This window comes from Castanea sativa, chromosome 3 (genome assembly GCF_040712315.1).
Source record: "Castanea sativa cultivar Marrone di Chiusa Pesio chromosome 3, ASM4071231v1".
NCBI classification, from domain to species: Eukaryota; Viridiplantae; Streptophyta; class Magnoliopsida; order Fagales; family Fagaceae; genus Castanea; species Castanea sativa.
Window position 1 is genome coordinate 54,354,018 of NC_134015.1, and position 26,652 is coordinate 54,380,669.

General features: G+C 39.0%; 1 protein-coding gene across 3 annotated transcripts; it reads right to left on the reverse strand.

Annotated features, from left to right (window-relative positions):
* Positions 1–4,580: 4,580 nt before the first annotated feature.
* On the reverse strand, positions 4,581–9,980 carry LOC142627858 (uncharacterized). Of its 3 annotated transcripts, none has more exons than XM_075801747.1 (8): positions 9,446–9,980; positions 8,331–8,391; positions 7,211–7,481; positions 5,887–5,914; positions 5,684–5,792; positions 5,429–5,581; positions 4,926–5,169; positions 4,581–4,715 (listed from the first exon to the last, which is right to left on the reverse strand). In XM_075801747.1, the coding sequence occupies exons 3-7, from the start codon at positions 7,269–7,271 to the stop codon at positions 5,110–5,112; spliced, it is 411 nt and encodes a 136-aa protein (XP_075657862.1). In that variant the 5' UTR covers positions 7,272–7,481; positions 8,331–8,391; positions 9,446–9,980; the 3' UTR covers positions 4,581–4,715; positions 4,926–5,109. The 3 variants fall into 3 exon arrangements, 2 of the variants coding, with proteins under 2 accessions (XP_075657862.1, XP_075657863.1); XM_075801748.1 differs by lacking the exon at positions 9,446–9,980 and adding an exon at positions 8,596–8,888; XR_012842948.1 differs by lacking the exons at positions 5,429–5,581; positions 5,684–5,792; positions 5,887–5,914.
* Between the last annotated feature and the right edge of the window lie 16,672 nt (positions 9,981–26,652).

Consider the following 26,652-nt stretch of genomic DNA (forward strand, 5'->3'; position numbering starts at 1 on the left):
TTTTTTTTTAATTTTTAGTTCTACTGAGGTGTTTCGTTTCACCTCCTTTACCAGTCCATTGCAATAATATTAATGCATTTATTCTCTTTCTCAAGAACTAGATTTTAGACTTGTGTGGAACTCATATACTAGGAGTGTAAATTGATTCTTTAACAAGTCCATGCCTAGCTATTACAAAGCCTAAAAGTAAATGTAATATCCACACGAACCTTTGGAACTCTATATGTACTATGCAAAGAAAATACAACGGATTCTTTAACAAGCCTATGCCTAGGGATGGCAAAATTGGACACGACCCGCGAACCCGACACGACACGACACGAAATTAGCAGGTTATGGGTTGAGGCTTAATGGGTTCGTGTCATATTCGGGTTGACACGACGAACCCGTTTGATAAACGGGTTGGGTTAGGGTTCAACCTATAGAACCCGTTTGACCCGTCTGACCCGTTTAATTAAATGAAATTTTACCAATATACCATTCAAACTATAAGTATATAAACTTATTAGTTGTTGTAGTTTATTTTCTTTGATGTATTGTGATTGATTATTTATGATATTGAGATATGATTTAATTTTGAATGATTATTTGTAATATAATTACTCATTAGTTCTGAATTTTATATTTAAAATATTTATTTGCTTGTTTTTCCATAAATGTTTTTCTTCATTTTGATAAAATTAGATAAATAGGTCGACACGACTGACCCGTTTAGTAAATGGGTCGTGTTAGGGTTGAGGAATCTTGACCCGTTTAATAAACATATCGGGTTAGTGTTGACCCATATAGTCGGATATGTATGAGTTGACACGACACGAACCCGACACGCGAACACGAATTGCCACCCCTACCTATGCCTAGCTATTACAAAGTCCAAAAGGAACTCAATTAAGATTGCTTGACTCCATTCTTCCACAAATGAAGACTCACATAAACTTGACCTTTCATAATTTTGTCCAACGAAAGAAAAATTATTCAAACAAAGAGAAGCAAATAATGTAGATAGCTTCAAGTGGTGGTCTCACAGTAGCGTCTTTGTCTTCTTTGAGTGGAGCGGTGGGCTAGTGAAGTTCCAAAACAATGGCTTTTTAACTGAATTTGTTATTTTTATTTTCATTAAGAAAAAACTGAGTTATTTATTTATTTTATATATCTTTTAACTGATTTAACTGAAGATTAAAGTGAAGATATAGAATATAGATCATAGGTATCTTCAAATTTTAGGGAAAAAAAAAACTTTATTTCGTAGAAAATGAATGGGAATTTTTTTTTTCTTCTTTTGTTTATTGATCGTTGAAAGACTTTAGCAACTATATTAAGTCCAAAGTGCATTACATTCAATTGATAATGTCCTCTAGGAGTGTATAAATTCCTAGTTGGAATTCTCTGATTACGACATACACCAATTTGTACAGAGAAAAGATGACTTATTGCGCAAACTAGAATTATGCATAAGCTTGCCAACAGTTTATTATAGAGAAGGTGACAAATTATAGTAATTTGTTCCAAGACTAAACATAAACAGATTATAACTAGTAAATGATGATAAGAGAAATATTCCTCTAGTTAGTCCTCAACCACAATCTTTAGAACTTTGGAAACTGGACATTTGAAGCACATCTTCCTTTTGGAGGCACTGGATACTCAATGAATTTTTCCCTAGAAGTAGATTTGGTAAAGTTGGCTATTACCATCTGAATCTTTATTGCATCCTATCCTAGGAGTGTGCCCAGTGCCCTTTATTATTGCTCTTACAATGTTGTCTAAGCTGTAAAATCCATCATCTGGTTCAATTCTTGCAATCCTGAGTATTTGTAGGAGGTTTAGGCGTTTTTTCATAAATAACTAAAGAATCCAAACTATATCATTAGTAAGCAAAGGTTTGAAACAAATTTGGTTTGTAACAAATCAAGTCTATTGGACTCGGATTTGGGCTTATAAATTAAGTGCCTTGTACTCGATTTCCATATCGTAGCACCGTCTGACCTGGACAAGGAGTCCATGTAGGCACAAAAATCGAGTCCTTTGGACTCGATTTCCAATTTCCAAGTCTACCACGTTTCACACTCAGGTCACATGCGCATGTGGAATCACTTTAAAGGAAATCGAGTCTAGTAGACTCGATTTTTGGTCCCCACCGCTTTTCGGGCACGTGGACATAACTCGAGTAAAGTAGACTCGATTTATTTGCTTTTAAAAATCGAGTCTACTGAACTCGATTTCTGTGAATGATCCTCAGCCCATCCACGTGTCTTGTGGGTCCCAACTGGGACCTTTTTCCCCCCTTACCCGGCTCACACCCTCTCTTCTGCTCTCACAGCTTGCCTCTTATCACTCACACAACAATCACACTCAACTTTCATATACTCTCAGGTAATGTTTTTTACAATATTGATAATATTTTTTGTTAGTTAATATAGTGGTCATTTGCTAGGTTATTTTTTTAAGAAACAATTAGATTAGGAAAATTTTTGTTTTTTTGTTTGTTAGTGTAAATATTGTGATTAATTTATTTGTTAGTATATTGTGGGTAGTTTATTTGTTAGTGTATTGTGATTATTTGTTAGTTTTTTTTAATTATTATTATGATTAATTATTGGGAATACTTAGTACTAAATATTGTTATTAATGTTATTACAACATATTTAAAAACATTGTTTTTTTTTTTTTGTTAGTGTAAATATTGTGATTAAATTATTTGCTAAGTTTTAAAAAAAAAATTAATATCGTGATTAATTATTGGGAATTTTTAGTACCAAATATTGTGATTAATTATGTTATTATAACATATTGGGAATATTTGTTTTTTTTTTTGTTAGTCTAAATATTGTGATTAAATTATTTTCTAGGTTTTTTTAAAAAATTAATATTGTGATTAATTATTGGGAATATTTAGTATTGGGGAAATATTTAGTACCAAATATTGTGATTAATTATGTTATTACAACATATTGAGAATATTTTTTTTGTTAGTGTAAATATTGTGATCAATAATATACTAGGTTTTTAAAAAAAAATAATATTGGGAATATTTAGTACTAAATATTGTGATCAATTGTTAGGAATATTTAGTACTTTTAGGTTTTTGTCATTGGTATGAAATGGATTATGAGTTTGATACCTAAGACGGTTGGTGGTAATGATATCGATATTGCTCATGTTGTTTGTGATTGAAAAAAGAAAAAGAAAATATTAAAACAATCCAGAGGGTTGTGAGATTAATCACTGGGGGATATAAACACCCACTAAATTAGCATTTCCATAGAGTTAGGTTGCAAGTGGTTGGTGATTGAATAAACTAACTGTTAAGCATTGTCTAACATGTTAAAGCATTAAAATTAATTTTAAGACTTTAGTTGTCATTCGTTTTCATACTCCACAAATATGCTTCCTGTATATATTGATACCTTGTGGATGTATAATTATCCTCAGATTTCATCAAATAAAAGTCTCTAAACTAAAATACAATGCTTTAAGAAAACAAAAAGAATCAAGAAAGTGTAAAGATAATAGATTTCAAGGAATTTAGTTTCCTTTGTTTCAAAATATGTAATCATTTTATGAGCATGACATTATCCCTTAATCATATCCATGGCCTTAATAGTAATCTTATGAAAGCGAGTCATTGGGGTTATACTTTGCATGAGGCAAAATTGATGAGACTGGAACTAGCTAGCATATTAAGATCATATAGAAACTACCCCAGAAGAAAAGAAGCCTAAATGTTATTATGTCCTTAAGAACTTGAAGCTGCCTAAAAATAAATTAAACCTAAAACTTTGAAATTAAGATTTGGTTACACCAATCAATCAGTTCAAATAAGCTATATGTATGAAACCCTTAGAAAAAAAAAAAAAAAAAAAAAAAAAAAAAAAAAAAAACCAAGGATGAATCAATTACCTGAGAGTGAGAGAGAGACGATGAATGACCCAACAAGGCTCGACAAGATGTTGGGCTCGCAGAGATGGTGGGTCAAAGACCGACGACAAGAGGAGCCAACGACGACAGAACGAACCACCGATGAGGCCGAGCCGCCGATGAGTTGAGAGGAGAATGATAGACTGAGGGAGACTGAGAGATGAGTAGGTTTGAGCGTCTGTGGTTTGAGAGTGAGAGATGAGTGTGATTTTGAGATTCTGAGAGGGAGAGTCTCGCCGATGTTTGAATTTTTGTGATTTTGAGAGTGAGAGTCTTGTTGGGAGTTTGAGTGTGATCTGCGAGGTGTTTGAGAGTGTTTTGGTGAGAGTGATCTGGGAGTTTAAGTGTTTGGGACACGTGGACGGCTAAACACAAATCGAGTCTATTAGACTCGAGTTCTTAAAACGACTCCAATGCACTCAAGTTTGAAATCTACGTGGACATTTTGTCCAGCTCCACCGGTGCCACGATGGAGAAATCGAGTACAATGTACTCGATTTATAAGCCCAAAATCGAGTCCACCAAACTCGATTTGTTAGAAACCAAATTAGTTTGAAACGTTGTCTAACTAATAATATTGTTTAGATTTTATAGTTATTTAAAAATTTTGATCGGAGGTTTACTTTCTTCTTTAGATTGAGAGCTGCTTCAAAGTATTCATGCTGGTTAAGTTGAGATTTAGACTTTGAGCATGCCCCATGTTTTTCCCATTCATGTGACCAGAACCTAAAGCCATTGCTACTTGGGCAGCTAAGTGATGGCCAATCCTTTTGCAGATTGGTCATGAGGTCTGAGAGCTACAGAAACCATCATATACATGAATCACATATAAGAAATAAGTTAATAATGGCGGTGTGTAAATTTGTGAGACCTCTAGAGCTTATGTGGCATAATTTTAGAAGTCAACAAAAAGTTAGATGCTTCAGTTTAATTATAGATAATGAGAACAAACTAAGATTTTTGAATGGCTTGAATTTCAAAAAAATGTACAAAATGATTTCTTTTACCTCCACATTTCTTTTAACTTTGATATATAGTCTTCAGAGAATGCATGCAAACTACAAAAGTGAGCTGAATCTTCACAAGTTTTCTTGTGCTCAACATCTTGCTTAGGAGCTTTCTCACATTTTCCTTGTTCATTGTTCTCACTTTTCAATCAGATCTCTCCATCCAACATCTTACCCATACTTTTCAAAAGGAAGCTGCAGTAGCACTTGAGCGTTGTTGATAAACAACAGTACTAACATTCAACTGTTTATGCAGAAAAGCATACATTTTACGAGACACTTATCAAGGAAAAAATAATGGTGCTAGATAACTTGTTTCATAAAATAAACTTCACCAACATGATTTTTAGTAGTCCAATAATGATTATGTAGATTTCCATTCCTAAATTGCTAATAGAAATTGCACATATAGGCAACATTCAATGTCTCAAAGCAGGGGAAAAACAGAGAGCGAGAGAGGGAGAGAGAGAGTTAAAAAACAAAAGAATGGCCCTAATGATCACCCATAGCAGAAGAAAAGGAGAGAGTACAACTAGACCAAAGATACAAATAGTGCTAGGTCTAAGTTTGTATTCAATTGCTCCAAAAGTGTTTTCCACTATCTTTAAGGGTCCGGTAGCGCACCACCTGATGTAATATTTTTTCACCATAGATACCTTGGGGTTAAGGCAAAGGGACACATTACAAAGCATTAGCAATATGGAAACATCTTGAAAAGTGTGGAAAACAACATTTGCTAGAGGACAGGAAATACTGACCTCGATTTTCAAATAATGCATAAAGCTATTAATAAATTTGAGCAGGCTAATGCATAGGAGTGATAATCTAGACATTGCAATTCTTCGCACGATTAAGGGCACGAACTCCCTGAAAAGTTATATTGTAATTGAATTATAAGATCATGAAAAGGCATCTAATATGCAAGGAGGAGAAAATATATGAAAGGTATTTTTTTTCATACTTGATGCATTTGCCACATCCCCACAAAGCTGATAGTCGATGTGTTTACAATGACACAAAGTGAAAAAATCTGTCAGGGTTTTGCAAGATAAAACTATAGAAAATGGACATTGTACATGAATATGAAGCAAAACATATCTATGAAATTCATAATCATGCTATAGGATAGTATAGACAGGCTGGATGCAAAGAAGTCAAACCAACGAGAACATTTGCCCAAACGTATAGAAGATAAAAAAAACAAACTACAGATATCTATTCAACACAATTAATAAAAAAGTGAAAAACAAGAAGCATCCCTCTTATAAATCACAACATGGAAAAAGATCATCAGTGATTAGATTCCTCGTTGTAAACTCTCTTCTCACCGAAAGACTATCATTTAATACTTTCCGGAGGAAAATAAGCACTTTGAGAAAGGATTTAAGTTTCCATACGTTGGCCCACATTTAAAAACTCTATCTCAAAGTCCTGCTCCTTCCATATAAGCATTCACTATAGAGAAGCCAGTAGGCTTGGTTGACAGTAAAGAGACTTGACTGATTCATGGGGCATAACCTGTTTAACTGCACTTCCCAACCTAGGAGTAAGCTCCTTTCAAATAATAGAGTTAGCTACATGAGATGCATATCAATTCCTCACTAATGCATAATTTCATTGTGCGGTAGCTTGGTCCAAAAAATCAAAAGCCTTGTAATATGTGGATAATTTCTCCCATACACATTGGATCTTACATTAAGCCAAAAGTCATGATCATTAGGAATTGAGTTCCCATTTCCTACCAGCCATTCAGCTTCAGTGGGAACAGATAATCCCATTGCTTTTTTATTTTTTAGATAAATATACAATTTCAATAAAAATTAACATGAAAACATCCTAGAAAGCAGTGTGAATCTGTACCCAACCTCTGTTTCAAGATGTGATAATACTTTGTTTCTGATTTCATGGGTTGGTAAGTAGTCATTGTATCAATATTATAATTGCAAGTTCGATGCATAACACATATATACATTTTTTAAAAGCCTTTTTTGTCTTTTGAGCATTGGGATGGGTACTAGCAGTTCTCTTATAATCAATCCTTGTTTCTCTAAGTTGTGAAGAGAGTTTATGGCCATGTATTTTGTGGCTTGAGAAGTTAAGTCACATATAGTGCCAACCTGAATCACAGCTAAAATTCATAACAAAAATCTGGCAATGGGTAAACTGGAACTTTTGCATTGGATTATAGAAGGTATACTTCTTTTTCTCATCAAATATGCTATTTATGCAGATAGTTGAATTGAGGCAAGTTCTTAAATGGACAAATATCTATGGAAATCATTTACCTGAGGACAAGCATGCCAAGAGACAGTTCTTTGAGTACTTGAAGGAGACAATGTGTCTCATCCTGTGTTGCTTCACTTAAGAGCTATTTGTAATGTTGGTTAAACCGAGTCGGGTCTAGGTGACTTCATCAATGTGCAGAGAAGGAGCTTCAAGTTTACCTCAGTCTGGTCTAGGATTTTTTTTAAGGTTCCAAAAAAATTTTGCTAGACTGCCCATGTCTTCAGTTCACATTATGCGATGAAGATTGAGATGCTTATAGCTTATAACCATCTGCAGAATTCAGAATTGAGTTAACGTAGTAAAGGCTGTTTTCCATTTTCCAACTATCCTTTCTACTAGCATAAGACTGACTTGAAATTGGAGCTTTCCCATTAATGCTTGTCTAGTATTCTAATGGCAATAGTGTAACAAGGAACTACTTTGAAAATTTTAGTTTGACCTTTAGAGAATTGGGTATAAAATGTGGACAGAGGATCCTAAAGGATAGAAAGATCATTTTAAATGCAAAAACTTAAGGAATAAAAGAGTTTTAACATCCACGACAGTTGTTATGCAAACAATAATGAAATCGTGGCCTTGCAATCCTCACTATATCAAATATTCCTAATTAATAGAGAATGAACAAAAAATAGTAAAGACCTATGCTTTTAGATTATTTCTTTGAAAATCAGCTCTTCAACTAGTCAAATATGAACTATATTCTTCCAGAGATCCAACCAAAGACATTAAAATGCACAGCCATTTTAATTTTTGGCTATCATGTCTTAAATGACCAGCTAACCTAGTAAATTATTATAGACCATTTAGTTGTGATACAAATCATTTACAATTTATCTCAAACATCTTGTACACAGCCAAACAAATTCAATGTAGCTTCCAAAATTCAAAGTGATGCACATTTTCTACAAAAGTCAAGATTCAATGCGATTGGTGTACATAATTTTTTAAATTAAGAAACCAATTAATTCCAAACGAATAGATAAAACTAGGAAACAATTGCAAGATCTTTCCTCACCAGGCTAAGGTCACATGGTAAGCTAAGTAGAAATTATGCATCTCAATATGACAAATTAGGTAAAAAACACAAAATTATACATATGAAAACAAGACTGAGCTCACATCCAAGGCAGAAGGTAATCTGGGGCCTACCAGTGACTTCAATCGCAACCATCCCAGTCAACTGCATTAACCAAAAAAATAAGATCAATTAACAGAAATGAAATAATTATATTATAAATAATAATTTTTAAGTTCAAAAACTTATTCAGTTCCCAAATTTTTTTTTTATACAGAAACACAATAAATACTTATAAGTTGATCTGATATCCATTGCCATTGGGTAAAAGATGCAAATGAAACAGTGCTACTAAAAAGGGAAACATACCTTGGCGTCAAATGTACACCAAGGTCTTGGGCCATTGAAGTTGAAAACAAATAAAACCTACCAAGGCCTAAAGAACAGAACGAAATGTTCAAGGCTGGTGGGCAGTAAGGTCTAAGGGCCTCAGTTCAAGAAAAATCTCTGGGGCAGCAAAAGCAAAATATCTTAAAAAGCTTGGTGGTGGCCCCAATTAGCCAACTCATGCACGACATAGATATGTCATCATAGACCAGAGGAGACTGATATTCTTCTTTATCATCAGATCCAAAAAATGGCAACTCACGCAAGTAATCAACAACATCATCATCATCATCATCATGATGTCCAGCTGTTAGAAGGGGCAAGTTAGGTATTACAGATTCTTGAGGAGGACAGGTGCATTCTACATGGACCCCCCACCTTTTTATAAAAGGATATTGAATGCTATATGTAACATGATTCTGGTCAGTTGGATTTGATTCATTCAAATACTGCTGTAGAAGCCGTTGAGGTGGAGAATGTAAGTACTGAAGATTATAATCATTTTGTAATCGACTGAAATTCCCAGATTCATGTTTTTCACAACCATTGATGGAAATGGTATCTAGTTGTGAGTTATAACACACAACTGACGCATTTTTAAATCAAGGTATGTTTTTGATAACTGTCATTGATATTAAAATGATATTAGAAGTATAAAAATACATGGGAGAAACTTGTAATTGGACCTTTGTAGACTAACTAACTTCGTACCAGATGACATGATCAAAATAGAATACTTTCATAATTTTGCATGCAGTGTTTATGACAAACCAGATTAGCAGTATAAAATTAGTAAACTCACGAACCATGGTATCAACAATTAGATACATACCCTTTCTTGTAATGCCATCCAGATGCATTAGCTGCTTTTCTTAGGGCATCCCTCCACCTCTGCACCTTGTTTTTGTTATTCTTGAACTTCTTTTCATGATTAGCCAGTGCTATTCCAAAGTTTCCCTTTCGATTTCATATTTCTGATGGATCAACATTGTAAAAAACAGGACGAATCAGAACCTCCTGGTCCTTTTCTCTACACTCAACAATCTCAGCAAGCTCATCCAAGCACCATTTGGACTCTGCGTAGTTTTCAGAGAAGACAATGACCAAAATTGATGAACTTCTGATGGCTTGGATAAGTTCTTCTGAAATTTCTTCTCCCCTCCGAAGTTTATCGTCGATGAAGGTGAGAATTCGTTTGTCGCACAAAGCCTTATACAAATGGCTGGTAAAACCTTCGTGGGTATCTTCACCTCTAAAGCTCAAGAGCACATCATAGTTCCATCGGCGAGTGAAAGAAGAAGAGGAGGCTCCTCCATTGTTCGGTAAAGCCATCGACGGGATCTATAAACAGAATATTAAAAATAAAGAGTGAATTGAATCAGAGAAAGAAATAGGAATCAGATTTTTTTTATTTATTTATAGGAATCAGATTAGTGCAACATGAAATGTGTTTGGAATGCAATTAAATAAAAAAACAGTAGCAGAGTAAAAACAGTAGTGTAAAACGAAAAATGCCCACCTTTTTAAATAAAAAACAGTAGCAGAGTAAAAACTAAAAACACTAGTGTAAACTTGCCTGTACAATTTTTCTTCGTTCCTTCCAAGAAAGTACCCTGTAAAAGACAAAATAGCACTGTAAACACGCGTTTTAGTGTTACTTTACCACTCTTTCCGCAATACATGCCTTCTCTTTTTTACTGAAAATTACAGAGAGTGAACGCATTGGAAAAAGAAGGGTAGTGAGTGGTCAGGTTTGTGCCTGTGACCCACCTCAGAAAAGAGAAAAGAAAAGTTTGTCTGTGTGAGAGTACCATCATAGATATATAATTATATATTTTTTCTATTAGCTTATTTTTTAATGTTCTAAATGAAAAATACGTTTAAATAAATTACTGGCTTAAATAAAAACCAAAAAATAACTAATTTATTTTGTTTATCTTTTTTTTTTGTTTTTCATCGTGTATCTCAAAACTTTTCACTAGAGATTAATTATTATTCACGATGGGTTTACCCTAATTAGAGAGTACACTAGTCAAACTCAAGACAAGCACTTTGAGACCAAGAAATCAATTACTTGGTCAACCCACCTAGGTTTTATCTTTTAATTATTAAAGGGTGAGATAAATAGATTTAAGCACGTAAACAAGAGAATTAAAAAAAAATGCACGTAAGTGTTTATGAATTCAATTGGTTTGCTGGTTGCTTAAAGGAAACTAAGCCCTCCTAATGGATAAATAGACTATTTCTTACTAATAATAAATAATTTTTTAGCTTACTTTATTAATTGTTAAGTCATATAAATAAATAGTTTTACAAATAAAACTAACAATTAAATTTTTTTTTCAAAACCTAATTTTTATCTAATAATTAAATTCAAAAAACCCTAATTTAAATATAAAAAAGAAAAAAGAAATAGTAGAGAGAAAAGGCAAACAGAGAGCCACGTTAGTACGTTACCACCATCACTGTTACATTCCGTTAGTATATTTTTGCCGATCATCCCCAGTTCCATTTTCCTCTTCTCTTCTTAGCAACGCTTCGCCCAGAAGTTAAGAATAACTCCTCAGATTTTTTCTTTGTTCCTACTTGTTTCTTGAGTGCACTTTGTATTCATGTTTTTGTTAAGTGCGCCCCACTGTTTCGCCTAACAACACCACTACCCACCCATGTGACCTCGTGAAGCCCAATGAAGTAATTACCAATTAGAGTGATTTGACTATTCAAACGTTTTTAAACTCTGCTTGCCAATTTGTCATCCGCCAATATTGATACTAGCTTGTATTTTTTTTTTAATAATATGTTCTTTTTATAAAAAATTGATTTAAGGTGGGTGGGTACCCTTCTAATTGTTATATTATAAGAGCATTCACATTCATTTATTCTAATTCTATCCTATTTTACCATTTAAAAAGTTACTTTTTCAATTATACAATACAATTTTATAATTTCTCAACATTCAATCTTCTATTTTACCATACTACACATTAAAATAATATAAATATAATAATATAAAAATATTTTTCAATTCTCTCTCTGATCTCTGTATCTCTTTACTCTGTCAAACTTCTTTCAGTTACACCAACACCACCGTCCACCTTCTCTCAGTCACACCACCACATCGTCCACCTTCTCTCAGTCACACCACCACCGTCCACCATCCAACTTCTCTCAGTTACACAAAAATCATTCACAAACCAGAGAGAGAAAATCATTCACAAACTAGTTAAATTCACAAACCAAAAATCATTCAAAAATCATTCACAAAATCCAGAAATCACAAACCAAAAATCCCACGCCGCCGTTGCACCACTGACCCACGCCCACATCAGTCACAAACCCACCACCGCCAGAAATCCACACAACTCGCCGATCTCCACCGGTAAAAACCCAAATCACTCACCGATCTCCGATCTCCGATCCAAATCAAAACAAGAAACCCATGCCGCCGCTGCACCACCTGACCCATGCCCACATCAGTCACCGATCTCCGATCTCCGATCCAAATCAAAACAAGAAACCCATCACTCACCGATATGTTGATTTTGTCGGTTTCAAGAGAGAGGGTCATCCACACATGCAAGAATGTCGGTTTGAAGAGGGTCATCGGAGCACCGATGCCTCGTCGGTTGAGTGAATCGGTAAAGGGATTGGAGCACCGATGCCTCGTCGGAATCACTATCAGAGAGAGAGGGTCATCGGCGAGAGGGTCATCGGCGAGAGAGAGGGTCATCGGAGAGAGTTTGGGTCTGGAGAGAGTAGAGAGCAAATGAGAAAGAGAGAAGGAAGAGAGAGAAAAAAAAGAGAAAGAATGAGAGAGGAGAGAGAAATTCCCGGTTAAATAAACATAAATAGAGTATTAAAAAATTATATTTTTTTATCCCATTTAGCTACAGTACCATCCTACATTTACGATGGTACTGTAGCTATATGGCAAAAAAAATTTAGCCTTTTCTAATTTGCCATTTTCATTGCTGAGCAGTTTTTGAGTCTAAATGCCAAATACACCTTACATTTGGCATATACCACACTCACTGCTGATACTCTAATAATTATTATGATGCTATTATTATCCCAAGTTTAACAAATCAACATATAAATAAATAAATAAACACTGTATTTTTGTTGGTGAATGTTATAAATGAAACATTCAATTGAAAAAATAGGGGCCTGTTTGGTAGGAGATTTCTAGTAACGTTATTGTTGTTTTGTAAAAATATGTGTAGGTGAAAAATTGTGTAGAAATACATGCAATGTTGTTTAAATACTGAAAGATGTTGTTTAAACAACAATAACAAACGCTCCCTAGATCTTTTTATTTATTTGGATTATTTTGGTAAATTTTTTCTATTTGTACTAATTTAATATAATTATTTATATTTTAAATAATTATTAAACTAATTATGACTTATTACAGGTCCGGGTCTAAAAATCATAGCCAGTTATATGATGTGTATGCACCCAATCTATGGCGTACGTACATTCTCTAATATTTATGGTCTCACAGAAAATATCTTTTATAACAGATATACCAAATCAACCATGTTTTTCACTACGAACTCTTGTAGTCTCGCCTGTAATACTAGTAACAATTCTTACAAGGAATACTTTTAATAATACAATATTCTGTTTTACCTTTTCAATGGATTTTTCTAATGGAATCAATTTTAGTAACTTAAAAAAAAAAAAAACATATAAATTTTATCAAAATCAATTGTATCATAACAACAAAAATTAAACTGTGAAGTAAAAACTAAGCATATTAATGGAGTAGTTCAATAAGCTACTTCTACCTTCTTTTCCTTATCAAAAGGGAGTAATACATGAAGAGCAATTTGCATTCTCATTTAACTGGCATCCTTACAAGCAGTTTTTCAAGAATTATAAAGAATTAAAGCAAATTCTAAGATAATGCCTAAATTTCCCATAAATAATAATAATAATTAAAAAAAAAAAGATAATTTCTAAAGCCCTAAAGTTAAACATTCGATATTTTAAAAACAAAATGTTAATTTAAACATATCAAGAAAATCTATTTTGTTTAATACATGAATGAGTTTCCTATAATAAATAAGATGCAAAATATTTGGATTTAAATATTAATGAAACACCACATCATATCAAAAAAGGGGATCTGAAATAGACCAAAGGGAAAGGGTTTGTTACAAACTAAGTTACAGTAACTCCTGCTAAATACACATATATCAAGTGGCAATTTGGTGAAAAATTCAATCTTGACAATGAAGTTTTCATTTAAATATAAGCCTAGACATGTATTTATTTGAGGCATTGACATGTTTGCCTTTTTGCAGGAGTTGTTGCAACGTAGTTTGCAGCAACTCCTTTCCCTAAACGAAAACAAAATTATTATTTTAAATAAAATTATTTTAATAAGTATTAGTAAAAAAATTCCATGCTATAAATTAATCAACTATGTGGGGAGTAAAAGGACCCAAGTGGGCCTATGGGCCTTTGGGCTGTAACATGGAGGGCCGACCTGCTCCAGGATTAAACTCTATGAGTTGGCCCATACGCCGAGAGTCCGAGGATACAGCCGAAGGAGAGTTTCACCTCGGACAGATCCAAGAGAACTCAAGATTTTATTATAAAGGTCAAGGCACAACTCTGGAAAGACTAATGGATAAAAGGGGACATCCTGAATCTTCTAGATGCGCCAGTATTAAAGAAAATATCAAGAGTAAAGGCTGCCACCTCCGCATTAAAGGCTCTGCACCTACCTCCCTGGCCGCATTAATGGGGAGGTGACCCCTGAACAGTGAGGTGGAAACTTCTAGTCACTGTTCAAAAAGTATCAGGGAAGGAAGTATAAAAGGGGGGTAAAGGCCAAAGAAACGGGGGGCGGTAGCTAAGAAAGAAATTGAGAAATTGTAATCTTTAAGGAAGAAAGAGAAATACTAAAGAAGTAGTCCTCGGCTCGAGTCCAAGGAGATCCATTGCAATTATTGTTCGTTATTTACCTGTATTTGTTTATAAAAGCCTGTTATCGAGCTCCCAGTACTTCTAACCTAGGTTTCAAGCCCACACTCTACAAATTTTATTGTTTAAGGCTCATTGGGCCTGAGCCCGTGATTGTCTTCGGGTCCAGGTGCAATTGTGCACTTACAATTGGTGCCGTCTGTGGGAAATCTAGTCTAGAAGGAGTGGGAATATTATGGCAGGCTTGGGTTCTCACCATGCAGAGTCACAGGGATCACAGCCGGAGGATCTTTTCGAGCGTCTTGAGCGTCGAAGGGATCGTGAGGGAAGCGTCCATACAGAATACCCAGGGGCTAGCCATACTCATGGTGGGGGTAGCACTACCTACGAGGAGGGTTCTAAGTCCATGCGGAAGGAAATTAATCGTTTGAAGAGGAAGTTACGCCGTGCTAAACGTAGGTTTTCACCGTCCTCGTCTAATCCTTCCTCAGAGGAGGATAGGGGAGGTGGCTACAGCTCAAGGTCGCGCTCCCCCACCAGTGCAACGTCCTCCGGTGAGGAGGACGACCAGCCAACCCGCAGACGTAAGAAGCTTCGTTCTAGGGGCTTAGGCAACGATGCTATGAGTAGGGCGTTGCACCAACTCTCCAAATCTCCGTTTACACGGAGGATTGAGAAAGGAAGGCTTCCCAGGAGGTTTACCCAGCCCACTTTTACCATCTACAATGGTCGGACTGATCCGGTGGAGCACGTGAGTCACTTTAACCAGAGGATGGCGGTGCACTCTCACAACGAGACCCTGATGTGTAAAGTTTTCCCTTTTAGCCTGGGACATGTTGCTATGAGGTGGTTCAACGGCCTTAAATCGGGGTCCATAGGTTCGTTTGGGGAGCTTACTAGAGCATTCGCTTCGCGATTCATTACGTGTAGCAGAGTACCTCGGCCATTGGACTCGCTGTTATCCATGACCATGAGGGAAGGGGAGACGTTGAAAGCATACTCCGACCATTACTGGGAGATGTTTAATGAAATAGATGGCAACTTTGATGAGGTGGCGCTTAATACCTTTAAGGTAGGCCTTCCTACTGATCACGACCTGAGAAAGTCTTTGACTAAAAAGCCCGTCCGCAGTGTACGTCGCCTCATGGACCGTATTGACGAGTACAAGAGAGTGGAGGAAGACCAACAGCAAGGAAAGGGAAAGGAGAAGGTTATCCCGCAGGAGAGAAGGGATTTCAGGTCGGACAGGTACCACAATAACAGGCCGAGGAGAGATTACGTTGGGCAGTCCGGCTCGGCAGCACCTCAGGCCGTGAGCACTGTGTTCCGAGAACCAGTGCATCAGTTGTTGGAGAAAGTTCGTAAGGAGCCCTTCTTCAAATGGCACAGTAAGATGTCGGGGGACCTGCGAAGAGGAATCGAACCTCTTTTGTCAGTACCATCAGGATGTGGGCCACACTACTGAGAATTGTCGGACCCTTTGGAGTCACTTGGAGCAGCTTGTCAGTGAAGGAAAACTGAAGCAACACTTGTGCCAACCTAGCGGGCCGGGCAGTCAATCTGGCTCAAACAATCAGAGGAATAATTCATCTCGGCCGGCGTTAGGAACAATTAATGTTATTTTTGCTGCACTTGGTAGGACCGGTTCCGCTCCCACCAGGGTGATTGCAGTTTCTCATCCTCAGGCCGAGGAGTCGGGCTGCAGACCGAAGAGGTTGAAGCTAAATCTGCCCGTTTTAGGATTTTTCTAGGAGGATAAGGTAGGGACTATCCAGCCCCATAATGATGCCTTTGTAGTTACGCTTAGGATAGGGAATTATGATGTGAGGAGGGTGATGATAGATTAGGGCAGCGGTGCAGATATCATGTACCCTGATCTATTTAAGGGGTTAAGGTTGAAGTTGGAAGATCTTACTCCTTATGATTCGCCGCTTATAAGCTTTGAAGGGAGAGCCGTTGTGCCGAAGGGACAGATCCGTTTGCCTGTTCAATCCGGCTCAGAAACGGTTGAGGTGGATTTCATTGTGGTTGACGCGTACTCTCCATATACAGCCATCCTCGCCAGGCCTTGGCTGCACGCGCTTGGAGCTGTCTCCTCTACCTTGCATGTTAAAGTTAAATTCCCCTCGGGGGAATGTGTTGAGGAAATCCTCGGCAGCCAATCGGTAGCCAGGCAGTGCATATCGGCTGCAGTACTGCATCAGACAGAAGCCGAGCCTTCAGCTTTAATCACCAAAGACTTATAGCAGTTAACAGCTCCTGATTCATCTGGAATGGTGACAGGAGAGGAGACACATTGTGAGGAGTTAGAGAAATTTCCAGTAGCCAATGGCTCAGAGAGGTTCTTCCAGGTTGGCATACTTTTGCCACACCAAGAGAAGATCGAATTGTTAGAATTTCTGAAGGACAATATTATTGTTTTTGCGTGGGATCCTTACGAAGCTCTGGGCGTCGATCCGAACTTCATTTGTCATCATTTAAATGTCAACCCAGCTATTATTCCTAGAAGACAGCCACCTCGGCGTTCTTCCAGAGAACATTCTGAAGCTGTGAAGGAAGAGGTGCTTAAACTCAAAAGGGCTGGGGCTATCAAAGAAGTTTTCTACCCCGAATGGTTGGCCCATACAGTCATTGTTAAAAAGAAGAATGGAACGTGGAGGGTATGTGTGGACTTTACTGATCTGAACAAGGCCTGCCCCAAGGATTCGTTCCCAATGCCTCGTATTGATCAACTGGTGGATGCTACCGTCGGACATCCTAGGATGAGTTTTCTGGACGCCTTCCAGGGTTACCATCAGATTCCCTTAGTGTTGGAGGACCAAGAGAAGACTGCTTTCATTACTCCAACCGGGAACTATCATTATAAAGTTATGCCATTTGGGTTGAAAAATGCTGGGGCTACCTACCAAAGGATGATGACTAGAATGTTCGAACAGCAACTGGGGAAGACCGTTGAAGTATATGTGGATGATATGGTGGTTAAGAGCAAAACAATACCCTCACACGTGAGAGATCTAGCCGACACCTTCCAGGTGCTAAGAAAGTACAAACTGCGCCTTAACGCCTCAAAGTGCTCTTTTGGCGTGGGATCCGAAAAGTTTTTGGGATACATGATTACCCACAGAGGCATCGAGGTGAACCCAGCACAGGTCAAGGCTATTCAGAATTTGCAGTGGCCTCGGAACCCAAAAGAGATCCAGAAATTGACCGAAATAATTGCTGCATTGAATAGATTTATCTCTCGGTTAGCTGACCGGTGCCGTCCTTTCTTCCAATTGTTGAATAAATGGAAAGGGTTCCAATGGACCGAGGACTGCGCGTTAGCTTTCCAACAACTCAAGCAATATCTTTCTCGGCCGCCCATTTTGTCTCGCCCCAAGGCGGAAGAGGTCTTGTTTGCTTATCTGGCAGTGGCTGTCCACGCGGTCAGCCTGGTCCTTATAAGAAATGAAAGCGGGGTACAAAGACCGGTCTACTACGTTAGTAAGTCTTTGAATGAGGCCGAGGTGCGCTATCTGCCCTTGGAAAAAGCGCTTCTGGCCGTAGTCCACGCCACGCGCAAACTTCCTCATTATTTCCAGTCTCACACTGTGGTGGTTCTGACCCAATTGCCTCTCAAAGCGGTGCTACGCAACGCCGATTACTCTGGTAGGGTGGCAAAGTGGGGAACCATTTTAGGAGCTTTTGACGTTAAATACAAGCCTCGCATCTCGGTGAAGGTTCAGGTCCTCGTTGACTTGGTGGCAGAGTTTACTGAACCATTGCTAGAAGAAACTCTAAAAGAAGCACACATGGATGGAAAATCAGTTGGAGTGATCACGGCCGTAGTGCCCTTGGCTTGGAAAGTGTATGTGGATGGGGCTGCTAATCAGAGAGGGTCTGGTGTTGGACTTGTTCTAATGTCCCCTGAAGGAATTGTCTTCGAAAAATCTTTAAGATTGGCCTTCTCGGCTACTAACAATGAGGTCGAGTATGAAGCAGTCTTGGTAGGCATGCAGATGGTACGTAGGATGGGTGGAAGGGAAATCCATGTGTTCTCGGACTCTCAGTTAGTGGTCGGCCAAGTCATGGGGACCATGGAGGCTAGAGACCCCAGAATGCAGGAATATTTGGCCCAGGTCAAATGTCAGCAAGCTGAATTTGACTCCTTTGCCTTAGCTCACGTCTCTAGGAGTGGAAACACTCATGCAGATTCTTTGGCTACGTTGGCGACTTCCTCGGTTCAGGACTTGCCTAGGGTTATCCTCGTGGAGGATTTGTTGGAGCCAACTCTTACCCCCGTCAATACGGCTCACATCCATCTAATAAGGCCTGGACCTAGTTGGATCGACCCGGTCATATCTTTTCTTAAGAATGATATCCTTCCTGAGGACAAATCTGAAGCAGATAAGATACGTCGAAAGGCGTCACGTTTCTGGTTGTCCGAGGACCAGAAACTGTACAAACGATCCTTCTTAGGACCGTACTTGTTATGTGTACACCCTGAATCAACGGAAGCATTACTGGAGGAACTGCATGAGGGAATTTGTGGAAGCCACACTGGGGGAAGATCCTTAGCCCATAGAGCTCTGACTCAAGGTTATTGGTGGCCTAACATGCAGAGAGAGGCTCAGGACTATGCCAGAAAATGTGATCAATGCCAGAGGTTCGCCCCTAATATCCATCAAACTGGTGGGGTTCTTAACCCTCTCTCCAGTCCTTGGCCCTTTGCCCAATGGGGATTGGATATAGTGGGGCCGTTTCCGAGAGCTGTAGGAAACAAAAGATGGCTTCTTGTGGGAACAGATTATTTCACTAAATGGGTTGAGGCCGAGCCCTTAGCAAATATTAGAGACGTTGATTCCAAGAAGTTTGTGTGGAAGAGCATCGTCACTAGATTCGGGATACCTCATACGCTTATATCAGACAATGGTGTTCAATTTGACAGCAAGGCTTTTAGGAAGTATTGTGGTGATATGGGCATCATAAACAGATATTCCACCCCAGCTTATCCTCAAGGAAATGGGCAAGCCGAGGCCGTTAACAAGGTCACAGTCAGTGGGCTAAAGAAAAGGTTAGATGACGCGAAAGGCAGATGGGTAGAAGAACTCCCACATGTCCTGTGGACGTATCGGACCACACCGCGCAGATCCACTGGAGAAACAACATTCTCTATGACTTATGGAGCCGAGGCAGTGATACCCCTGGAATCTGGCTTTCCCACCCTGAAGACGAGTTCTTTTAACCCCGAGAGCAACAATGGACTTCTGGAGAAAGATCTTGACTTACTTGAAGAACGACGTGAGGCAGCTATGGTCCAGATGGCTTATTATCAACAAAAATTTAAACGGGGATATGATGCCCACGTGAAGCTAAGGCCATTAGCACCGGGGGATCTTGTACTAAGAAAGGTTGTGGGCACTTCTAGGAACCCAGCTTGGGGTAAGCTAGGACCAAACTGGGAAGGCCCCTATCAAATTGTTTCAATAGCAGGCATAGGGTCGTATCGGCTAGCTGATCTAGATGAAAGAATTGTACCACGCTCATGGAATGTAAATAACCTGCGAAGGTATTATTATTAATAAAGTTTGTTTTTGTTTGTAATCAGTTCAAAGTTGTAAATACCGCAGGAGTTTCCAGTTACAATCCTTAAGAATCAAACAGAAACTTGGTTAAGTGTCGTCCTCGGACCACAAACCTTGTGGAAATTGATATCTTGTCATTTGTTAAACAGAACATTAGTTATGCCGGGTCCTCGGACCTCCTACTTTGGGAAAATTAACATTTGAAGTTACAATCCTTAAGAATCAAACAGAAACTTGGTTAAGTGTCGTCCTCGGACCACAAACCTTGTGGAAATTGATATCTTGTCATTTGTTAAACAGAACCTTAGTTATGCCGGGTCCTCGGACCTCCTACTTTGGGAAAATTAACATTTGAAGTTACAATCCTTAAGAATCAAACAGAAACTTGGTTAAGTGTGGTCCTCGGACCACAAACCTTGTGGAAATTGATATCTTGTCATTTGTTAAACAGAACCTTAGTTATGCCGGGTCCTCGGACCTCCTACTTTGGGAAAATTAACATTTAAAGTCACTGATCTTAAGAATCAAACAGAAAATCGGTTAAGTCTTGTCCTCGGATCACAAACTTGATTAAAGTTAATTTCTCATTGTGTCTGAAAGTTAATACCTTACTGTTCATTAACCCAGATTTTAAGTTCTATATCTTTAAGTGGCAAGCAAATTTATGTAAGGAATGGTCCTCGGATCTTACATCCTACTAAAAACAATACCACACATTATAAGGGTTTAATCGTTATATGAGGTCTTTTTTTTAACCAAGGCATTGTTTAAAATATCTCAACCATGTCATCTGCTGTTAAGTTTTTAATACTAAAACATGCGCATGATTGCGTGGAGGTTATGATTGTGCAATCCTTGGAGTTAGATTTGTTTACTCTGACCTTTTTTTTTATTTTAGCTATGTACTAATGGGAAACTTTTGCGACAGGTACAAAAAGAATAAAGTAAAAACAGATACAACACGAGTGAAAATCAAACAAAATTGTTCTTCATTAATCATTTAGCTATACATTACATATTAAGTCTGAATATAGAGAAAGAGAAGTCCTAAGCTAGGTCCTAAGCTTTTGGAGGAGGATCTTGCTGAGAAGTGCTGGTTGCCTCGGTCTCTTTCAGCTCCAACTCAAAAGGAGACAGAACTTGTTTTCCTTTGTCTGCTGCCTTCGTTGGAGGGACATTGGATTCTATGGTTTGGCTCAGGCCCTTCTCGGCATCCCCGCCTCCTTCCTTTTCTTTATTGGAACCTGAAGGTTCTGTAGGATCTGGAATTAGCTTTGGGACCATGGGAGGAAGAGCAGGAAGAGTTGTTTCAGGGGTAGGAGCAGCAGCAGGAGCCTCTTCAATCTCCTGTATCTCCAGGGGAAGCCAAACATTCTCGGACTTCCTCAGCTCCGAGACTAGAGGAACTCTTGCTATGTTTAGAGCTTCCCCCCAGACTTTCTGACAGTACTCCCGGCACAAGGCCGCGAAAGCCTCTGTCAGCTGCTCGTCGGTGGCAGCTACCCCTTCCTCGTAACTCGCCTGCTTGGCAGCTTCTAAAGAGCGTTGAAATGCGCCGGCTTCTTCCTTCATCAGCGCAAGTTCCTTTTCCAAATCCGAGCGTTCCCTTTGGACTCGGGAGAGCTCATCATCTTTTTCATGAAGGAGCTTGCGCTGCCCTTCTATCTGGGTCTTCATGGTCTTCAGGTTCGCCTCGGCCCCATTCCTCTCTCTTTTTAGCTCAGCCACCTCAGAGATAAGCTTCTCATTTTCAGCAATGGCCGTGCCTAAGGACTTCTCAGTCTCCATCCGAATTTCAAGCTCTGTTCTGGCCTTCTTCCTAGTATCTTCTATAAACTTCTCGGCCATGAAGACTTCCTGAACGGCCTGCAATAAAGTGTGAGGAAATTAGGTATAGCAAGACACTCATGAATAATCCAATGCTGTTAAAAATGTAATCTTCCTGAAAGGTTAAACTTACCAGGGCTAGATCCCTTTTTAGAGACAGGAATAATTGAGGTTGGCTCATCCTCTCCTAGGTCTCCATATCTTTCGGCAGCAGAAGAGGGCGTTCCAACACTTCTGCCAAGTGATGGGCATGACCTTGCTGGACCGCCCTGATACTGGACTGGCAGGAGATAGGTGCGCCGTCCAGCCTTAAGTCAGGGGACCAGGTGGCCGGTGCTCGGCGCACTTCGGCCACGTCCCTGATCTCCCTGCTTTCAACTGAGCGGGCCCTGTCTTTGCCTTTATCCAGCTTCTGCTGCTGAACGGGTGGCGGTGGTTGTCGCGGTTTCTTTGGTTCCTTGCTGCCTATCCCCTCGGCCTCCCCCTTTCTTTTCTTTTTGGGATCCTCGGCTGGAAGTTTTGGCTCAGCTGGAGGAGGGGGAGGTGGCAAAGATGGAAGAGCTTGGGACCCCCCCGTCTTTCTCTCAACAACCTTCGCAGCTCTCTTGGTTAGGAGACCCTGCATCCTGTCCATATCCTCCTCGGATTCGTCCTCTGGTCGGGCAACGACTAACCCTGCAATTCCAGAGGCCTCAGTGGCTTCTTCTTCCTCGTCAGAGAGTACAACGAACTGGTTCCCTCGAGGTCTTTCGGTGTCTTCAAGTTGGAACTGTTCTATCTCCTCATCTAGCGTGTTTGAAGAAGACACTTGCTCCTCTGGGACAACAGTTGCCTGGGAGTGTGTAGCTAGAGGGACCGCAGCAATCGGTTGTAAATACAGTATGGTGTTAGGGCTGTCAGGGAGGTCGTGATCGTCCAGGAAGTGAGGTCTGGCTACGTTGATCTTCCTACGCTGCCGGTCACCTGCAATAATGGCGTTCTCTATTGCCTGGAAGTCCGAGGATACAGGATCGTACCCTAGAATCAAGTGAGCGGCCCTAAGTTGTAGGTCCTCGCTGACAAACACCTCGGAGCGTAGTACCCGGTTTAGATCTGCAACGTTGCAGTGGCTCAAGCGCGGGCGCACGTGTTGCTTATCTGTAAAGAAAGACATCAAAGCAAACGAACATGTTCAGATTCACACAACATATAATAAACTTAAATAAACGTGAATACATGTGAATACGCATTTTTGTGAGTGTTAGAGGAGTTTGTGCGGGGGAGAGGTCAATCCTAAGGTGTCGCACCTGGATCTCCCCACTCAACTGGGCAGTGGAGGCCGTCGTGGCAGTTTCCAGAGACGATCAGGTAGTCATCCTTCATGCCTTTGTTGGATTTGGGCAGACAGGAGATTAGCCTAACGACGCTGGAGCGGGATTTAATGTAGTAACCTACGTTGGAGAGTTTATGGGACTCGTACAGAAAGATGACATCATGCCAGGTGAGGTTTAGACCCATTTGCTCGTTTAGAGCATCAACGCTACCCAAAACTCTAAAAACGTTTGGGAGGCACTGATCGGGACACAACCGGTGGTTGCGAAGGTACTCCCTAGTTACAGGCTTCAGTGGGAGGGTCATCCCACCCTCTACAAAGGCTACCATTGGGATGATAACCTCTCCCTCCTTTCTAGAGCCAGCCACGGCTTCCGCCGGGCAATATTTTAAACCTACATCGCCGGGAATGTGATACTTGGCTCTGAAGCCTTCCATTCCAGCGGCGGTATCAACTAGACATTTAAATTTTCCCATCAGAGAGGGACGAAAGACTAAACTCTAAAAGGGAAAAAGTCTACAAGTATAGCCGAGGACAAGATCCGAGGAGAAAAGGTTAAGAAAAGGAGAATAAAAAACTTACGAATCTCAAGTTGTGCAGAGTTCCACGGTTTTCTGCGGGTAAAGTATGTTTACTGATGTTTTGATGGGATTAGTCCCTGATGAATTAAATGAAGGCGCAGGTTCCCGAAGCATCATGGTGTGCGGAAAGCGACCTCGAAATTATATTTGTCCAGCCCAATTTTTCGTGAAATAACGAGGACCGTTGGATGCCCATCTCACCGTTGAACGTGGGGGACAAGATGTAACTCATAGTAATAAATACGCGCGTTTTTGAAAATAAAACCGCCAAGTGGCGTCTTCTGGAACGCGAAACGGTTTTCACACGTGTGGTTATTTACAGAAAGTGTGGAGGAAGTCTTCGTTGAATCAAAACCCTATTTTTCTCTCCTCGGATGATGAAAAATAAAGTTTTGAGGGGCTATTGTGGGAGTAAAAGGACCCAAGTGGGCCTATGGGCCTTTGGGCTGCAACATGGAGGGCCGACCTGCTCCAGGATTAAACTCTATGAGTTGGCCCATACGCCGAGAGTCAGAGGATACAGCCGAGGGAGAGTTTCACCTCGGACAGATCCAAGAGAATTCAAGATTTTATTATAAAGGTCAAGGCACAACTCTGGAAAGACTAATGGATAAAAGGGGGCATCCTGAATCTTCTAGATGCGCCAGTATTAAAGAAAATATCAAGAGTAAAGGCTGCCACCTCCGCATTAAAGGCTCTGCACCTACCTCCCTAGCCGCATTAATGGGGAGGTGGCCCCTGAACAGTGAGGTGGAAACTTCTAGTCACTGTTCAAAAAGTATCAGGGAAGGAAGTATAAAAGGGGGGTAAAGGCCAAAGAAACGGGGGGCGGTAGCTAAGAAAGAAATTGAGAAATTGTAATCTTTAAGGAAGAAAGAGAAATACTAAAGAAGTAGTCCTCGGCTCGAGTCCGAGGAGATCCATTGCAATTATTGTTCGTTATTTACCTGTATTTGTTTATAAAAGCCTGTTATCGAGCTCCCAGTACTTCTAACCTAGGTTTCAAGCCCACACTCTACAAATTTTATTGTTTAAGGCTCATTGGGCCTGAACCCGTGATTGTCTTCGGGTCCAGGTGCAATTGTGCACTTACAAACTACATCAATTAATGTTGTGCACTTACAAGTTATTTTTAGATTTGAAGTATTGCAAACTCTTTTGAGATTCATTTTCCCAAAAAAAAAAAAAAAACTCCTTCAAGATTGTCTCATTAGTTACAAAATAAGTTTTCAATTTTATTTTAAATAAATGATGGTCAATTTATTGAGATTTAAGAATGGAAATCTCAATTTTATATTTTGGTTTCCAGTTAACTCAATTGGTAAAGTTTTTTATGGTTGAATAAGAGATCTAGAGTTTAATCCCTATCTACACCAAAAACTGATTAGTGTCTTGGTCTGATGATAAAGAACTATCATTAGAAGCGGACGCCATTGATTGAAACTCTCTTAAAAAAAATGGAAATCAATTTGAGAAAGGGATAAGATGAAAGGACAACAATCCTCAAGCCAAACCTGTGAGCCCTCCGTAGTCCTCATCTTGTAATTAATGTCCTTGCCAACTAAATATAGGAAAAAGAAAAATTAATGATCCTCATAATTCATGGTTAGGGATTTGATTAGCATTAGGTCAAATTTTTCTAGAAACGTTAAGTTTGATTTTGGTTTTTTTTTTTTTGTTTTGTTGTCCAATTAGGGTAAATAGGATATTTTACATTGTTCCCAACTTTTAATTTTCAAAATTATGGTTTTCACCCTTTTTTGAGATTTAAAAAGCAATTTTGACTCGTTAATCGAGGTCGGACAAAATACTATATCAACAATAGCTAGGGCTGAATTTTCTATCATTGCATGTAATATTTCTAGTCTGACATAAAATATCTCTTATAACAAATACACCAAATCAAGCATGTGCTTCACTACCAACTCTTGTAGTCTCACCTACAATACTAGTAATAATTCTTACAGTGAATACTTTTACTTTTTTTTTCCTTGATTCATAGCATGGGACTTAAAAGTAAATTTTATTTATTATTCCCTTAAAAAAGTAATTTCTTTCTTAAATAATTGAATTGTTACATGAACTAGAAAATGGAAATTTGAACTTCAATTCTTTTCATAAGGAAATCGGTAAATATTAATAAACTATAAAGCTCTTCTCTGAAATCTGATGGTGCAACGTCTGAAAATGACAGAAACTCAAGTGTGGGTGCTGTTATAAGAGATGCTACTGGTTCTGTTCATGTTGCTTGCTGTAAATATCTTCAGGGCCAATATTCGGTGGAGGAAGTTGAAGCGCTAGCTGTGGAGTGTGGTCTAATTCTAGCCAGGGAGCAGAAGCTTTCTCAAATTATTTTGGAATCTGATGCTTTAAGTACTGTCAATAGAATCATAGCAGCTGATACTAATGGCTGTCTTGGTCATTCATATCAAGGTATTCGTTGTTTGCTTTCTTCTTTTAGCTGCTGGAAAATTAAACACGTGAAAAGAGATTACAACAAGGCAGCACATGAGTTGGCGCAGTATGCAAGGCAGAAGGAAATGTCTCAGGTCTGGAAGGGAGTTTGTCCTCCCATGATAGTGCACGTTGTCCAGGCTGATTGTATTTAGATTGTACTGTGTTGAGTTTTCTTTTGCTTTGTTGTACTTCCTTTTCAGTATGGTAATGATATTCCAGTTGGTTGTTGTTTCAAAAAAAAAAAAATTGGCAACTAAAAAAGTAAATTATTAATGCAAGATAAATTGATATATTTTATGACAATAACTACATTGTTACATAATAAATCAATTGTGATGAGTGATGGCTTTGTTTTACATCAATA

Coding starts and splice junctions, on each gene's coding strand:
- LOC142627858 (XM_075801747.1), bottom strand. CDS start 7,271: ATGAGACACATTGTCTCCTTCAAGTACTCAAAGAACTGTCTCTTGGCA. Junction 5,915..7,210: donor CTTGGCATGCTTGTCCTCAG/GTAAATGATTTC, acceptor ATCGACTATCAG/CTTTGTGGGGATGTGGCAAA. Junction 5,793..5,886: donor GGATGTGGCAAATGCATCAA/GTATGAAAAAAA, acceptor ATAACTTTTCAG/GGAGTTCGTGCCCTTAATCG.